At 38.1% G+C, this 18,859-nt stretch overlaps 1 protein-coding gene and 1 non-coding gene across 2 annotated transcripts; one reads left to right on the forward strand and one right to left on the reverse strand.

Annotated features, from left to right (window-relative positions):
* Positions 1–936: 936 nt before the first annotated feature.
* Positions 937–1,009, forward strand: Trnat-ggu (transfer RNA threonine (anticodon GGU)). Its single transcript has one exon. It is a non-coding gene; the product is annotated as a tRNA-Thr (tRNA).
* A 4,814-nt stretch (positions 1,010–5,823) lies between these two features.
* LOC139730550 (3-hydroxyisobutyrate dehydrogenase, mitochondrial-like) lies at positions 5,824–13,160 on the reverse strand. The gene is made up of 7 exons (XM_071641404.1): positions 13,152–13,160; positions 12,590–12,843; positions 11,944–12,065; positions 10,529–10,662; positions 8,336–8,412; positions 6,922–7,078; positions 5,824–6,044 (listed from the first exon to the last, which is right to left on the reverse strand). The coding sequence occupies exons 1-7, from the start codon at positions 13,152–13,154 to the stop codon at positions 5,886–5,888; spliced, it is 906 nt and encodes a 301-aa protein (XP_071497505.1). The 5' UTR covers positions 13,155–13,160; the 3' UTR covers positions 5,824–5,885.
* Positions 13,161–18,859: the final 5,699 nt, after the last annotated feature.

Below are 18,859 nucleotides of genomic sequence, written 5' to 3' on the forward strand. Positions count from 1 at the left end.
TTTCAAAAAATTAAATTTCGTGAAATTTTCTTCATATTTTCCTTATAGCGTTATACGCATGTGACAGCATACACTGTAGTAGTATTCTCATCCAGCATGCAGTGACTGCGCAGATACTTTACAAATTCATTACTTTTGAACGGATTGTCCGATTTTCCCCAAACTTTCCATAACGTGTTCTACTAATAATGCTGCATTCACTCAATCCACGTGGTCATGAAGGTGGACATCTCCTTTAACGTTTACATATTTACTTGAACACTAAATGTATGTCAACTTACTTCATATTAGTCAGCAGCTGTTGATATCTGTCGATTGAAGAGCTTGAAAATATTATTTATCTACACGGAAAATAGAAGGAAGATGCTTTGTATAATTTTGCATCAAAATCATATTTGAAGAATACGCCCTACAAAATAGACAAGAACTTACGAAATTAAAAAAAAAAGTGACGAGTAAAACTTTTAAGTGTCATATATACGTACTCTTTGGTGCAGTAATGAAATAAAAGAAATACGATTAGCAATACTATAATCACTGATAATCGGATGTTGTTTTCTTCACTGTAGAGCACATGAAGGCAGGTGTTTGTTTGCTTGTTTTTGTTGTTGTCGTTGTTGTCGAAAGTCGAAACACACTGAATATGAAATGAAAACATCTCTGTAATAAAAAAAAACGAGGCACATAAAAAAAAATATTGATTTTTGTAAAAATCAAAATGATTCTTCCAAAACGGTTCAAGCTATAAAGCTGCACACCTCAAGCGTATTGCAACGGGTACTTTCAGATTCGGGGCATTCTGTGATTTTATTGTGACCTCTTTCGCAGCTATTCGCATGAAATTCTTTCGTCAAGATGAATTTCATGAATTTGAATAATTACGCAGTACCCGCTGCATGCTATAAGGATTAGAACCACCACTTGCTGTCGGGCGAAAGCTCGATGGTCTAGTGGAGATGACGCCTGTCCGGTGATCAGGAGGTCGTAGGTTCGAATCCTACTCGAGTATGTACGCCCATGATTTTTTTTTTTTTTTTTATCATGACTACTATACTAAAACACTGATCAATTCAGTGCTTATTTACGTCGAAGTATATAGGGCAATTTGTCAATCAGTTGCAATGAAAACATCTCGACGAAAGAATCTCATGAATTTGAATAAATAAAGAACAATATAAGATAACAGTAAAGTCTCCGGTACTTACGAACATCATAATTACGCAAAATGTTTTTGATATCACCCGCATATTGATATCAGATACTTAAGAGGTCATGGATGCAGCCATTTTTAATGACGGAATCAGAATATGATGCGACGAGTTTCATAAGAATGGCAGACAAGCTTCTACACACAATTTTACTCAAGTTATAGCCCAAATGGAGTACATTCACATATTTGGAGCCATATTGGCGACTATAAAAACATTCTTTAATTTCTATTTGGCATGATAACATTTTCAGTCGTATCTTTGTGTTCCTAAGTTTCAGTTTATATGATGTCAATATCAATCTTTTCATTACACGTAAAGACTTTATATGAGACATTTCGGAATATTCAATAAACCATTGTGACAATTATTTTGGATGCCATTAATTTTTGGTTGATTTGACTACCTCATCCAACTGAATTGTACCTAAAAATACGAATTATTGCTTTTCATCCTGGGTTTAATCCACCGCGTCAAATAAGAGCACAATATTTCCCAATCTATACAAAATTATAAAGGAAATTCCTTTTACACAGGACATTTTCAAATATCTTAAAACTTTCAAAGACATTCAGCACCCTCAAAATGGGGTAAGACCATCACTTTGCATGTATTTTCAGTTTTTTACCATTAAGAAAAAAAAATCATATTGGAATTCCAATTGTTAACACCTATTTTGCCTTTTAGCACCCTCAAAATAAGGTAAAACCACCAATAATTGAAGAGTTTGTTTCCTAACCTGCTTAATCCACTTTAGATAAATCTGAGAAAAAGAGGGTCTTTATTTCACATAATTTATTATTTGTAATTTCTCTAGTGTGGAGTTATTGTAGCACAAGATGTACCTACATAAAAGGATCGCAAAACAACCCTTACAAAAAATCTAGATTCCATGAGTTTTTCATAATATCGATTTGAATTTTTGAATTTTGTGGATTTAGCTAATTTTGGAAACAAACATGGATTAAGCACATTTTGGAAATAAACAATAACCATCCTGATTAGGATGGAAATCTCGTGAACACAAAATCTTGCGTACCCCTCAGGGGATTTTTATCATACGTGGCTCAGGGATGAACTATGATGAGCAGATAAGATGATTATTAGATTTTAAGTGAGATCACTCAAAGATCAAAGGTCAATGAACTTTGTCTAAATATGCTATTCTTACCTTTTTATCCCGTTATCTCGAGAACCCCAGGGTGGATTTTCATCAAACTTGGGACATGAGTGCACAATAAGAAGTTTAGAAACCAGTAAGATTTTCGGCAAAATCTGCTCAAAGGTCAATGAACTTGTCTAAATAATGTCATTTTTACCTTTTTATCCTGTTACAGTGTATCTCAAAAACCCCTAGTGCACAATGAGAAGCATATGAACCAGTAAGATTTCGGGAGAACTTTGATGAAGTTCAAAGTCAAAGGTCACTGAATTTTGAATATTGGCTTTTTCACCTTGTTAACACGATAGGTTAAGAACAGCGGGTAAATATCAGTCAAACTTGTTATAGTGGTGCATCATGACGAGTAGATGAATTGATTAGATTTAGGATGAGATCCACTAGAAGTCAGAGGAAATACATATAAATTGGAATACCTGTTTTTGGCGGCTATTTTGGCAGCCATCTTGAATATCTCAAAATCCTCATGGATGCAAGAGTTGCAACATCCAGATTTAGATTCAACACCCCAAAAATAGGGTAAAAACATAAAAAAACATTGGGTGGACAGAAAAACAAGGTTCAGCCTCTGGCACCCGGATGATAACAAAATGCTGCCAATCGCACAATGTACACTGTGACAACTTAAATAATTCACTCTAAACAGTTCATCTCTTTCACCATTCTTTTATTAATTTTTCATTCATGATTTCTTCCACAATCATCAAAAAGAAACCTGTTCATAGGTACCATATTCAGTTCGTAAAGTTCTATAGAATATTGTTTTTTGTTATCTGTTAACCATTCTCTAACAGACATTGTCATGGCACAGGGCTAATGTTGGTGACACACAGCCAAATAAATAGAAATAAGACCGCATTTCAGAATTTAGAGATCTGCAGATGTCGGTACAAGCATTTCCCTGTTCTTGAATACATTGCTCAGATGCTGACCACTTCCGTATGTGTATCATCCCAGACACCATGCAGATAAAGATGAAATACGTATGAATGTATGTGGGGGGGGGGGGGGGGGCTCTATATTACTCTGTCTCTACGATCAACCTCGTGATCGACTCATGTCATAAAATTCATTTTGATGTGACTTACTGTCATATACACTAGTGTCGAGTGAGTCTGCAAAAGATCAGCAAACATACAATATCATTACCTCTTAGGCATCACTTTGCATATGGTATTCAGGTATTCATTTTAAGGGCAAATATAGGTTTTCATGGACAATTATACAGATATTCTATGAAGGTGATGGAAGTCTTGAAAAGAACGAGATGTGGATGTCTCAGAACATCTTTGATTGTAGCTAAGATATATGCATCATTCTAGCTTTTAAGATGGATATTGGCCACTAAAAAGTATGTAGCAAGGTATTATTAATACTACTTCATGCTGCCTTCTCCAGGGCATAATCTTTAAACATGAAATCAAATACATTGTCTCCAGTATAAGATAACACTTCGCTGGAATCTAATGATTACAACCCCAGACAGCTATCAATGCAACAAACTGGTGTATGTACACTGGTTGCCATACAGACTATAGATTAAAGTAGTATGTGCATTTGCCGTGGTGTGTACTGATTACAAGTAACACGCTTCACAGCTTCTAATTGAAACACTTCTTCAGTCCATAATGGCAATATCTCTACCGCTGTCACATTAACCCATTGAGGACGAGTCCCGAGGATACTCAGGCAAGTGTCTATGGGAAATGCCTGTTGTAGCAAAATCAAACCGTCCTCAACAGGTTAAGTACAGTAGCAAGGACACAGTGTACCATGCAGCCCTGAGTTAGATTTGTTACAATTCATTATGCCGGCACTGACCGGGTGTGGAACAAGTGTTCCATCAGCCCACTTATATGAGGCAGCCTGATGAACACTGTCACTGTAAATGATTACAGAGCAACTCCACACTGCTGTGATAGTTACCAACTCCACATAAGCCTTTTGCCAGCATTTAAAAAGTCCTATATGCATTTTGGCAACAACAACAACAACAACAAAAGGGGGAGACAAAAAAAAAAAAAAAAAAAAAAAGAAAGAAAGACTGCTACTAAATCTCATTCCGAATGTAAGTAAGCAAATCTCCATACATGGGATTCTTGAATATGCGACTGACAAAATTGAAACAATATTCTTGCTGAAGACAATATGCACAAACCAAGAAAAAAAAATAATATGTGAATACAGTTGATACAGGTATGTAGAGCCTTGTCCAATACACACACACACACCAAAATAAATCCAACATTTGATTGCCTAAAATATATTTTAAAGACTTGCTTTTCTTGTTTAAATACTAAACACTCACATTATACAATATATATGTATGTTCTCTCATTTGATCGTCATACACACAAACATAATACTAATGACTTTTATTACTTTTTGTGTTGATGATTCCCTCAGAATTATACTTCAACCTTCGTGTTGGCTTAATTTCACATTACTTGGTACATGGTAAGTGCTGTACCATCTTGCTTTTTTCAAATCTTCCCATGGTCATGTTTGTGAAGTTGACACAAAATGAACAAAGAACATACAAACATAATATGTGCAATACTATTTCCACACAGAAAGAAACAAATGAAATAGAATGAAACACCACCAATACAAAAAAGAATAGCTAACCAGTCAAAGACTATCATACAACAGTATCAACTTAATTCATGCATCATTCCAAAACCTTTCAAACAAACCTCTTAGTACAGTATACCATCTCAGGAAATGACCCCCTCGATCTTCATCAGTCTTCAGGCCATAACTACATAATACTTAAACCACATTCAAAAAAAAAAAGAACATCTGTATATTGCCCTATTACCATTTAACATGATGGCCTCAGTAACAATTTATAGGAAATATTTCTCTCAGCATCATGAGAAGTTGAATATTTCAAATAAGCTTTGCTTAACAAATCAGCCACTCATTGAGGAACTGAAGCAATAGTCCTCTTCGATACTTGTTAGTGTAAGAAACAAGGGAATATTTTCCCTAAGATGTAATCAGCTCATCTGTCTATAGAAAGCAACAGCAGTTGAAAGTGTCTGAAATATAACACCACGTTCAAGCCAACACACATGTGATGTTGCCACTTTCTCAATCGTAACATCCCATTCAAACATTTCAAAACTGTGACATATGACCACTGTCCCTTCTTTCATTCTGTGCCTCAACATAAGGCATACTCTGTAGCACTTCAGGATGCATACCAGTATGTACTCACGCCTTGATGTGATGCTATCCACAGGAGGTATTCAGCCTTATCAAATTGGTCTCAAATTCTTGAGCATAATGTGTAGATTCAGAGATAAACATGTTGGTGTCATGGTAGTCAAGGAAGGGTAGCACAGGCAGACATAAGCCAGCCAAGGGGGAGGAGCGATGGGGAGGGGCCATGGGGAGGTAGCAGGGGCGATAAGGTTGGTGGAAGTCCAACAAAGGGGAGGGGTGGAGGGCAGGAAAAGGGGGGGGGGGGAGAGGGGGCGGAGAGAAGCTCTTCACGAGTCCGCGCTCTCCTTCAGAAACTGGTAGACGGAAGAGAAGTCCTTGAGGGAGTATCCCTGGTTGCACATGAGGCGGTAGATTTGGCAGCTGAGGGATCCCAGGGGAGTCGGTGTCTTGGTGGCCACAGATGCTGCACTAGACAGCCCCAAATCCTATCAGGTGTGATTATGGGTGTGATACAGGCACAACATCTTATCAGAAGAGTAGAGTGGTGTTACCTCTGTAGACTTTTGACACTGTTCTAGTAATGCTATACAGACAACAGTTAATTTGGTATTTACCATTGACGAGGCAAGAAAAATAAATCGAGCCACGGAAGTCAGTTTGGGTTGCCATATTTTTCCTGTTACTGAAAAAGTTGCAGTAACAGTGCTCGCCTGATGATTAGGATCCACTTAAGCAAGAACCAAGTTATAGTGGCAACAACTTCTATGTGACATAACATTTCACAATGTGCTATTTCCATTGCATTTAGTGTGACTGCAACCCACTTAAGTGAGCCACCCAGTCTTAGCACTTGTTTTGGCTTACAGTTGTGTGATCTTGTGCATATCTAGGTGACTATTTTTATTCAGGGGGAATTTACCCTTAATATGTAAGTGGATAGAGTGAACGCAACAATATAAGGAGAACACATCAGTGAAGTTCACAGAAAATTGACAATCCGTTCAAAATTTATGAATATGTTAAGTTCAGGTGCCATCATCGCTGGATGAGAAGAATACAACAGTTCTTACCATCCTGCAGAACAAAAATATTAAGAGAATTCAGCAACCTTTCATTTTTCTAGCATAATGAGAGCAACTGACATACCTTTTTCATATTGCAGGGGGATTGATATTCCCCTTGTAAACGTAGGCCCTATATATCAGTAACAAGTTGGAGCAATGAGTCTTTTTCATTAAAAGAGACATTTTATGAAATTTTCTTCAGATATTCTTTATATTGTTGTTCTTTGGTGACTTCACAAACTCTTGTCGTCTGCTTATCCCAGGGGTGTATACACGCAGCCTCGGGGTTCACACGTACCTTTGCCATGAGCGCAGTGCCAAACCCGCCCTGGTAGTTGTTGCTTGAGGGCACCCCTTCCATCACTCCCGGGACTGGGTTGTAGGTGTCACAGGACCAGGATCGCCCCGTGCTTGTACTCATGATGTCTGCCAGAACCTTCTTGTCCAAACCAAGCCTGAAAAAAAAAAATGTGTAAAACCACACAGGGTCATCTCCCTGGCTTCAAAGTGCACTGTACATAATGCTTTCTCAACACCGGAGTATGATAAATGACAAGTTACCACCAACATGAAAACCTCACAGCAGGGAAAACCTATATTCATGTTAAGACAATAAATGGCTGTAGCACACTATGATATACTGAATATTTTTGTTTAGGGGTTATTGTCTTACTGAATAACATCACTGAATTTCAATCATGAGCACTTCACAAAAATAGCTAAAGACAGTACAGCAGACACAGCTTGAAAACAATCACACAGCAATGAGGGCAAAAGAGACAAAACAAAAACTAATAGAAGACACACACGAAAAGGCCACACTCATGGACTTAGAGGAAGTGAAAGAATCATAAATGGGCTTTGATTTGCTGCAGGCAGCTCTGAGGTAGGACTAATTGGCATAGCTTATTTTTTTTTTTTTTTTTGGTAGGATTCATCTGTGGAAAGGCAATCTAATCAGAGGCACATAATACTAAAGGATTAGGTACATGTGGAATGGCTGTAGGAATTACAATGGACTTTATAAAGTGCTGAGTGGTTTCACAGCATCATCTCACGCCCAAAACCAACCATCAGATTTTTTTTTTTTTTAAAGGAGTGTTGGGCAAAAGTATTCCCCATGTCCTAACTTTTCCTTTTGCTTGTTTGCATGCGTTCCATTTTTTCCTTCTCCGAGAGTATACTTCTGTTTACCATTTATATCTTCTTGTTGCATTGTGAATCCATTCTAGGTGAAAAATATTCATCCCTGAATTTAAAACAAAATAAAACAAAACAAAGCACACAAAAAACCCCCACCAAAACCTTCCTGCAAACAGTTCTGCCCATATCAAGGTATAAAAGGCACAAGACAAGCATATAGGGAGCTTTAGATTTTGACGCGTGGACGTTTGAGACGGCGCTTGCGCTGGACGTTCTCCTCTTCCCTGCGTTGTGCTGAAAAGTAGCTTTAGATTACGCTGGGAGGCAACGTATAAAAAAATAAAATGGCGCCCCCAATATGATCAGTATATCAAGTAGCTCTCTATGTTGCAAACTGTGCGGACGTAAAAATAGCCCAGTACGCGTAGTGAAAAACTCAGGAGACGCAAGCTAAAAATAGATCGACTTGACGTGCTCTTCTGCGCATGCTCAGAACATGTTTTTTTCCCCTCTGAACGTCCGCGAGTCAAAATCTAAAGCTCCCTAATGCAGAAGTATTGAGGACTTACCTTATGCCAAGATGCATAACCTCTGATGTGCCAATCATGGATATCGCCAGCATCATGTTATTGCAAATCTTGGCAGCCTGTTCAAGAAAGTGAAACAGAACCATATGTCAATTACTTCTCAGTTGACAAAACTGACATACCTGAATATGAAACTGTTTCATAGTTAAAGGGTGTGTACAGTTCTGGTCGAGGTGAGGATTTAGCTTTTAACATTTAGCAAGACATTCACAAATCACTCTATGAGATGTCAAAGAGCATGCAATTCTAAGGGGTATCAAAAGTTTATTTGATGAAAATCGGTTTTGAAGTGGCCGAGATATCCAAAAAAAAGGAAAAGTAGAAATTACGCGGTGCGTAATATATGTCCCCGCCGGAAGTAGCATTTTGTAGCAAAATGTGCAATATAGGTAAAAAATCAAGGTCAAAGGTCAAAGAAGTCAAAGGTCAAAATTCTGTGTAAAAGTTTTGAAGCCCTCACCTAGTGCCATCACATAAAGCAAACAGAATCGAAATCGGGTTAGAAATGGCGAAGGAGTAGCATTTTATAGCCAATGTACAATACAGGTCAAAAATCAAGGTCAAAGGTCAAAGAAGGCAAAGGTCAAAATTCTGTGTAGAAGTTTTGAAGCCCTCACCTAGTGCCATCACATAAAGCAAACGGAATCGAAATCGGGTTAGAAATGGCGAAGGAGTAGCATTTTGTAGCCAATGTACAATACAGGTCAAAAATCAAGGTCAAAGGTCAAAGAAGGCAAAGGTCAAAATTCTGTGTAGAAGTTTTGAAGCCCTCACCTAGTGCCATCACATAAAGCAAACGGAATCGAAATCGGGTTAGAAATGGCGAAGGAGTAGCATTTTATAGCAAAATGTACAATATAGGTAAAAAATCAAGGTCAAAGGTCAAAGAAGGCAAAGGTCAAAATTCTGTGTAGAAGTTTTGAAGCCCTCACCTAGTGCCATCACATAAAACAAACGGAATCGAAATCGGGTTAGAAATGGCGAAGGAGTAGCATTTTGTAGCAAAATGTACAATATAGGTCAAAAATCAAGGTCAAAGGTCAAAAAAGGCAAAGGTCAAAATTCTGTGTAGAAGTTTTGAAGCCCTCACCTAGTGCCATCACATAAAGCAAACGGAATCGAAATCGGGTTAGAAATGGCAAAGGAGTAGCATTTTGTAGCAAAATGTACAATATAGGTCAAAAATCAAGGTCAAAGGTCAAAGAAGTCAAAGGTCAAAATTCTGTGTAGAAGTTTTGAAGCTCTCACCTAGTGCACACACGGACACACGGACGGACACACGGACGGACACACGGACACACACACGTACGGAGCCCGTTTCATAGTCCCCTGCTCGAACTCGTTCGGCGGGGACAAAAAAGGTGAAACAAAGATATCCTAATAAAGTTGTGGCATGTAGTCTTTTATTATTATCACTTTTTTGGATATCTCAGCCATTCGAAAACCAATTTTCATCAAATAAACGTTGAATCCTTCTTAAAATTACATGCTCTTTCATATTTCATAAGAGGTTTCTCATTATCTCACTTAGGAATGTTAAAAACATGAATCCCCACCTCAACCAGTACTGTACAGCCCCTTTAAAGTTGTTTTGGGCTTTTTAAAAAGAATCTTAATATAATATGATACCAGTACCAAATAAAAGTAATGAGAATTTATTTTGCATACATGAATTCATACTTTTACTAATGACATGTGTACAATCTGGGAAAAACTCACTTGCCGGCTTGTAAGAAATTTACCAGGTAAAAATGTTCACTCTCACAGAAATGAACATACTGTATATGCTGAATATTTCGCAAGGTATTTATTTTAGTGAACTTTGCGAGTCGGGTGCTATTTGCAAATTTAAAGACACACAAAAATATTGACTCTAATTCTGACATGTATGTGACGTGCATGCACGCATACATTTCTCTGTTCAGTACTGTACTCCATGATTGTGAAGTTAACCACTCATGAAATCGTCAGGAAGTCCCGATTCACAAAAATTTAGACTAGCTAAATATATGGTGTATACTGTAATCTGTTAATCCAGCATCCAGTATGGACAGTCACTAATTGGCCATAGTAAAGTTAAGTCATAATGCATCAATTCTTGGAAACCTTGATCATATGCTGCAAGCTTCACTGATACCATTGATGTATCACCATGGCAACTGAAGCACTACCTACCTCCCCAGTGCCCACTGGTCCTGTGTGGACCACATTCTTCCCCATGTTCCGGAGCAGTTCCTCCACAGCTTTGAACTCCTCTGACTTCCCACCAACCATAAATGTGAGGATTCCGTCCCTGGCAGCATTTACACCTGGGCAAAGGACGATAAATTGGAGGGTGTAATGAAAAAGGAAAGATTGATCAATAAGACAAGGACAAGTTCACCTTTATAGACATGTGGGTTGAGTGAATGCAGCAATATTAGTAGAACACATCAGTGAGAGTTTGAGCAAAATCGGACATCGGATCAAAAGTTATGAATTTTTGAAGTTTCTGCTCAGTTACGGCTGGATGAAAAGACTACTATAGCTTATGATGTCACATGAGTACAACGATATAAAGAAAGAATAAAGAAAATTCAACATATTTCCATTTTTCTCGCATAACAAAAGAACACTCCACTTCTCTCTTTCAGAAGGCAGGGGGAATAATATTACCCTTAACATACGTCAGCAGCAAGTCGAAGAAATGTGCAATTTATTCAAAAAGTAAAGTTTTGTGAAATTCTCTTTTTATTTTCCTTATATAGTTGTACGCATGTGACATCATACACTGTAGTAGTCTTCTCTTCCAGCAGTGACTGCGCAGATACTTAAAATATTCGTAACTTTTGAACGGATTGTCCAATTTTCCTCAAACTTTCACCGATGTGTTCTACTAATATTGCTGCATTCTCTCAATCCTTATGTATATGAAGGTGGACTTGTCCTTTAATAAGAGAAAGGAAAGAAAGAGAAAGGAAAGATAGATCAACAAGAGAAATCATAAACTTGAAGAAGAAGAAAATATGTCTGCCAGTGATGTGATATTGGTGAAAAAAGGATGTTGACACCCACAGCACAGTCAATGATAACAGCCTTCTTGATTGTGTTTACAACTTGCTTTTAGTCAATTTCCATTTAAATTTATTCTCTATCATTCTATCACAATCTGGAATTAACTATGCTTTAAATAAAAAATGCAAAACTCTGCACATTTATGATGCATGCATGTACCTTCTCTAAATGTACCGGTATTTTATCAAATGGGATTATGGGGACAGCATACATGCATTACATACATGTACCTCCCCCCACCCCCATGGAGATGGGGGGGGGGGTGGTAGATGGTGTCCATTTGAACAATTGAGATTCTATCCCCCTAGGGATGCCATCTGCCAAGCTTGGTAAAAATCTGTCATGGAGTTTTAAAGAAAACGCTGAAAATGTAAAAAGTTTATGCGCGACAGACGGTGGACAAATGGACAACACGTTATGCACTATGCATGACACGTGATGGATGCCGCACAATGGATGATCGCAATAACTCACTCGATTGAGCCAAATGCAGACACTGGTCAGTATTTTATCCTATATGGATTGACTTCTATTACCTCCTGACACCGGTGCATCCATGAATGTGGCGCCTTTCTGTTCAGCAAGAGCAGCTACATCCTTTGTCACAGCTGGGTCTATGGTACTACTGTCTATGAGCAAGCTGCCTGACTGCACTTTTCTGAAAACAGTGTTGGTGGAAAACAAAAGAAAACAAGAAGTGACCCAGAGAGTGTTATCCATATTACCTTCATAATTATAACATCAATTAAATGTCACTTCTTTTAAAGTTGCACCATTCCTTAATAGTTTTGTCAAAGTTCAAAACATTCTACAAACACTTTGAAATGCACATTCATACAGATGACATACATGTACATGGCAGTAAAATAAATGCTGAAATCTATCATTAATGTATACCACTTATAAATAAGCTCTTTAGCTACTGTTTTCATCTGGCCACGACAGAAATGAATACAACTGGCAGCATTATCTGACTCATGAATACACAACTATGGCACTTCAGGCTTTTGGCTTCATAAAAAGACAGATATAGACAAGAAAGAAACAGAGTGAGAGGGGAAAAAAAAAGATAGCATGGAAGAAAGAAACAACGAAGAAGAATGAACAAAAGGAAGGCACGACAAAATGAAAAAGAAAAGTGAGGGTGGAGCAGCCAGTGAGTTTGCACAGTGTGTGTCTTACGATAATATGCCATTCTCCCCTGTGTAGACTTCCAAGACATTCGGGCTTGAAGGCAACATGGTGATGATTCTATCAGCCTTCTCCGCCACCTCAGCCGGAGTGTCAGCCACATCGGCCCCTAGTTGGGCTATGCTGGCCACTGCCTCGGGGTAGACATCACAGACCACCAGGGGGAAGCCCTTGTCCAGAAGATTCCTGGCCATGTGACCGCCCATGTTGCCCAGACCAATGAAACCTATAGGGGTCATGGAGGCCTGAAAGGTAGAAAGAAGCAAACAAATGTTGTTTTATGTCGGGCTGCTAGTTTGTGTGTTCTTCTCCTCCAAAATTAATGTCAAAACAGACTAAATCTTGGAGATGGAATAAGATAAAAGTGCTGTGTGAAAGACATCTGTCTTTGGAAAAGTAAGAGCTGTATATGAACTTACAATAGCAGAGTGAAAAACTGATACAATCATTGAAACACAAGTAAGTTTATCTTCCACTGCCTTGCCCCTCTTCTCTAAATTTCCTTCTCTTTTCCATAATCATAAACAAACTGTTATCATCTATAGAGACTTACCATTCCTCGCACTGAATATCAAAAGTAGCGCAGCAATGATCCAAAGGTGATGGCATGAAAGAAAGAAAACAAACAAATAGACAAATCAGATCAATCAAAAAGACAACAAAAATTAAGCATATGTCATAAGTCAACAATAACATCAGAAATCATTATAAAAAAAGAAAATGCTGAACTAACAGTAGATGACAGTTACAGCTACACCATCTCTGGTAACTAGTTCATGCTGCTTTAGTCTTCATATTTGATGAAATGTGATCATGATCTCAATAGACACAGCTACTGCCATCTGGCGCTCAAGCACATATCCACTATTTTACACGCATGGCTTGCCAGAAATTTGGCTCAGATGTTGCACAGAGAGCTATGGCAGAGGGTGGATTGATATCCTTTCTTCCCCAATGTAATCCCATTACACCACTCTCAGAGGATTTTTCGAAACAGACTTATGTTTGTGAACTTACACTGACAGTAGGTTCATAAGCAGGGGAAAGTCAAACAATTTGATTGGTTTTCATCATTGTTCAGTCGATATATGCTATTTTTTTTCATTAATCTTACAAAATTACACCTCACAATTGGCAGCAGAGAGCAGTCTTGAAATCAGAATTTCATCAAATCGTAATTCCTAAGCTTTTTTAAATAAAATTCTACATTTTGAATTTCGGGGCATAATTTGCAGAGACTCCAACTCTCCCGCCGAAAGCCCATTTTTGCAGAATCTCCCGTTCCTCCCGCTTGAGATTTGATTTCTCCCACTTGAAATGATTTCTTACTTTAATTTCATTGTCTGATGAAAAATAAGCCTTAGACAGCGCAAGAGAGCATCTAGAACCTTCGACCGCAAGGGACTTAGCGCTCGTGTGTGCGCTTCGCGCACATCAAGTTGGAGTCTCCCATTTGCTAGGGGTTTCAGGCGGGAGAATCTCCAGATCAGAAGGCGCTTGGGGTTGGAGTCTCTGAATTTGTCAACCTCTTCCTGCCAAACTTTTCTTGTTCAAGTCGTGGTTTGCAAATTAGCTAGCTAACCATGCTAACTTACATTGTGCTAGTACTACGTTAGCGGTGGTCTTGATACTCTACGCTACGAGTCACGACACGTCTAACGTCGATTACCATTAAGTCGCCACTACCTGAAGTTGCCAGACATTCACATCGCATGTAACCCGCGCCGCGATCGGAGATCTGCTGGGGCGACGGATTTTCATCGCTCTCATAAGACATTCCTATTTCCTCCACAAAAACACAAATAATTGTAATCCAAATGTATTTTACCATATGTAAACAGGTGACACAACCATTTTTAATGCAAGAATGTTTTTGATTTCAAATGGATTTCAGGTGGCAGATTAACAAAGTTTTTCAAATATGCTGATGCACAATGCATAAGTGTGTGTAAATTTATACAGTTGTAACACATGCTCTATTATACATGGCCATGGGGTGCTATGGGCGGCGAACGAATACAGTCAGTGGCAGTGCCTATCGTTAGTTTGCCAACCTGGGAGTGCATAGGAAATACACGCAAGTGGCGACTATGCGGTAATTGATGTTAGACTCTAGACCTCGCTCGTAGAAATCTACTAGTACTATTACATATTAAAAGTCGAACTCCAGTCAACAGATAAACTTCAGTTAGAACTAAATATACCAGTATTGCCAGTAATTACTTAAACTAAAAAGCCGAGGGAAAACACACACACAAACACACTCATAATCAAATCTACACACAATTACACAGCCAAACAGGCATGGTGATAGATAAAATACTGAAGATCTCCAGTAATTTACAACCACATCCCCTGTAAAATGGGAGGCTCATGTCATGTAACCAAAGTTCCAATCTACTCTTCGGTTTTGGCTTGGGTTTTGGTATGAGTATGTACATGAGTGACATGAAAGACAATATATGGGACCACCAATCTAGGTCCCTAATGTTACCTCTTCAGGCTAGAAAGCAGTTACCAGATCGAAATCGGTTAAGTAACGACGGATAAAATGGATACCTGAGTGGTCTCTTCCAGATATACATTCTGATAGCCTTGCTGTCACTACTGGAGCAGCTTTAGTGAAACGAGAAGCAAGAAAATTGGCTGCCAACATGGTCGCGTCAGTCTCACGTTCAACGTTTACGTTTGCGAAGTTACCGAGCTAGCTAGCTAGCTCTGCGCTGATCGATCGTCATCGATTCAATAGCGTGCGATCGATATAAATTTGCTCTTTTTCTCGTATTTGCTCAGTAGGGGCGCGGTCGTGGGCGTGTCCGTGTATAAGAAACTTTACCAGGCGGGAATGTCTGCAGACTATGCCTTCTCAATAGAGAGTGAAATAAGAGTGACAGACTGAATTTATACGATTTTCATTTGATTCATTTGATCTGCTTTCATTTGATTTCTTATTCATTCCTTCATTATGGGGAGTACATGAATCTCAAAGGGTGAATCAATCATGTGTGTACAGTTATCAGAGATAGTATCGAGGCTGACTTTCATGCAGTGTATGCAATAAAATATTACAAAGAGCAGAAGGAAAGATACCACTAAAGCAAAAACTTAACGAGAAGGTTAAGCATATGCTGATTTGCAGCAGACACATGTGATAAAGTGAAGTAGTGATTGCTGGTCTCATTTTTACTCCACTAAACAGCCTTTATAATAGTGTGAGCAAGAAACTGTGTGGGAATAACTCCTCTGATGAAGATGTATGTATATACAACACATGCAGGATATATCAAGCCTTTCAAGTGTTTCATGTGAATACTACTTTCTTTCAGTATTTTTCCCTCCTGCTCTCTCCGTTGATCCTCCATCCCCTCTTGACTCTGACCCCTCCCCCCTCTCTCTCTATGTGTGTGTGTGTGTGTGTGTGTGTGTGTGTGTGTGCGTGTTTGTGTGAGTACAAAATATGGTTATGCATAATAACACAATGACACAAAACATTCCACTTTGCACATGATTTTATTGCAAACCACAATCTTTGTTGCATCCATGTGGCCATATTCTTTAAGATGAACCTTTTTCATCCAACGCAACTGCCCTCATCATGTAAATGCAGTATCACATTGTGTCTTTTTCCATATTTGTTGAAAATACTTTCTCCTGGCTGGTGTTGTAACATGCTATGTGAACAAAATCCATTGAATACAAGCATCAAAATGACACATTTCCAGGAGTTCAGCAGAAGATAAGAACAATGGAGCAGAGTTATGAAAACTGCAATGACAATCATGTACTCACTGCATTCCATCATTATTACATAATCATCGCACTTAATTCTCCTGTGTGTCTTGGTGTTCTGGGGGGCATTTCATGAAGCATTTTGTCCGACAACTTTGTCGGACAAATTTGTTGTCAGCCAATCAGATGCAAGGATTTCTATAGCTTTTAACAGTTTGTCAGACGAAATATCTGACAAAACGCTTCACGAAATGCCCCCCTGATACAGTACAGTAACAAACTCCAAATATCTCCCCCAAAGTACCACACTATTCTTTCCTTCTTATTATGGGAAGGAAATAAAATATTTCTAAATTCTTATGGCAGCAGAGTACCCCCATGATGACCATACTCCACCTTGTTTATATCCAGCAGTGAGAAATGGTGCACAAAATTATCAGCTTCCTTGTCTTGGTCAACAAATGATCAGCAACATTTTCTCTACGGTACAAGGGAAAGACAGAAAAAATGAGAATGAGAAAGAAGAATTCAGAGTAGAGAGTGAGAAGGTAATAGAGAAAACATGTCAAAGTTGAAAATCAAACCAGAGAAAAAGAGTGTGCTGTTTATGAGTTATATCTGACACCAGTGCACGTTGTGTAATCACGGTAAGTGAAGACAAAAATATTGGCTCCACGTATACATGACAAATCTTGCAGGTTTCTTTTCATTCTTGTGTTTAACAAAATAGGCTGTACACTGTTCAATATTCACAAATAATTTGTATCAGTGCATGGCAATTCACATTGAGCTCATAACTAGATCACATAACTAAACAAGAAAAAACATTGGAAAATGTGACATATACAGGATTACAAAACATTACTCTCTTCTTGCATAAAAAAGTAAACAAAATCATTGTAATACAGAAGATTTATACTTAGTGTCATACATACAATGTATGGTTGTTTTGTAGCACTATTCAACAGGTACATCAAACAAAGAATGTACGTAATTCAAATACGGCTTAAAGGATTACGCTCGTATCTTCATTCTTTCATCGATTTCTAGATAAGCAGGATTCTTCAGACCCCTGATGTATGTGTTTCTTGAGTATTAAAGATGGCAGCACTTCACAAGGGCAATACAAAAAGACAGCAGACATATCGATGAAAAGATCAAAGTAGATACATATATACATATAGACAGATGGATAGATACTGTAAAGTAAGAAAGCATGAAATTTTCACAAAGTGCCACAGGCATCCAATGCATTATAGTGAAGACATGACCTTTCGCATGCATTTTAATTTCATGAATCTTGATTCCTAGCGAAATTTGCAAGATAAATGTCTGGCTTTACAGTAGATAAATAGATAGAGAGATAGATAAATAGCTAGATACATAGTGGATATAGATAGATAGAAAGATAGATAGATAGATAGATAGATAGACAGACAGACAGACAGACAGATAGATAGATAGATAGATAGATAGATGGACAGATAGATAGATAGATAGATAGATGTAATAAAGCAGACAGAAAATAGATACACTGACAGACAGATGGATATACAGATGCAGACATAGATAGATAGATAGATAGACAAATAGATAGATATATAAACAGACAGACATACAGACAGACAGACAAATAGATAGGTCGAGAAAGAGTGTATTACTCAAAGATGAGAAAGTTCACAGCTTTAGCCATGACTGACAGATGCATGTGGCGCAAAAATGTTTTGTGGTGCAGAAATTTTCGTCCATTCCTTGCACAGTGACATCATTGCAAAAATACAAAAGCATGCAATATCTTGTTACTTATGTTCTATTCCCAACAATTTATGCCATCACCAGAGATGTGCTCACAGCCAGCTAAAATAGAAACATATGGAATTCATTAAAATTGATCGAGTGCAGACATTCGTCTTTACAGTAGTAGAGCCAATAACAATTACAACAAAATGTCATGTTGTCATCTACAAAAAGAAGGAATCCAACACTTCTCTAGTGGAAATCAAGAAGCTTGCATAATCTGCAAGCATACGCATCACACCAACTGATGGATAACTTCCTACATGCTAAAACACATGGGTGCCCAATGCATCAGAAATGGCATTTTTTTTAATTAAATGCATAAAAACAAACCCTTCATGTGTAAAAGGAGCAAAACATGTGAGTCAATAATGTCAAAATGTCAAATCAATTTTGTACAAGTTCATGTCTCAATTTCAAACAAACTCCTTGAAGCACCTTGAAAACATGCACAGAACTTCAGCGCATGAAATTGAATTCATGAACATTAGAACTCTTGCTGATGTACTGCAACCTGCACTGCATCAATTCCTGAGAGTAATAATTATATGGAAGACATGATTCGTGGAGAAAATCTGCTGATGTCAATGGCAGAAAAAAGGGAAAGTGAGGTCATATACTAATACATGTATACGTGTTCTCACCAGCTTGTGATAATGACTTAAGTGGAAAATGCATAGCAACATTCAATTTGTTACAACCACTCAAAATTTTCCTTGAAAATGACTGGAAACT

Source organism: Diadema antillarum, unplaced genomic scaffold, assembly GCF_040938485.1.
Source record: "Diadema antillarum isolate AM-2024a unplaced genomic scaffold, OU_Dant_1.0 seq00000321_RagTag, whole genome shotgun sequence".
NCBI classification, from domain to species: domain Eukaryota; kingdom Metazoa; phylum Echinodermata; class Echinoidea; order Diadematoida; family Diadematidae; genus Diadema; species Diadema antillarum.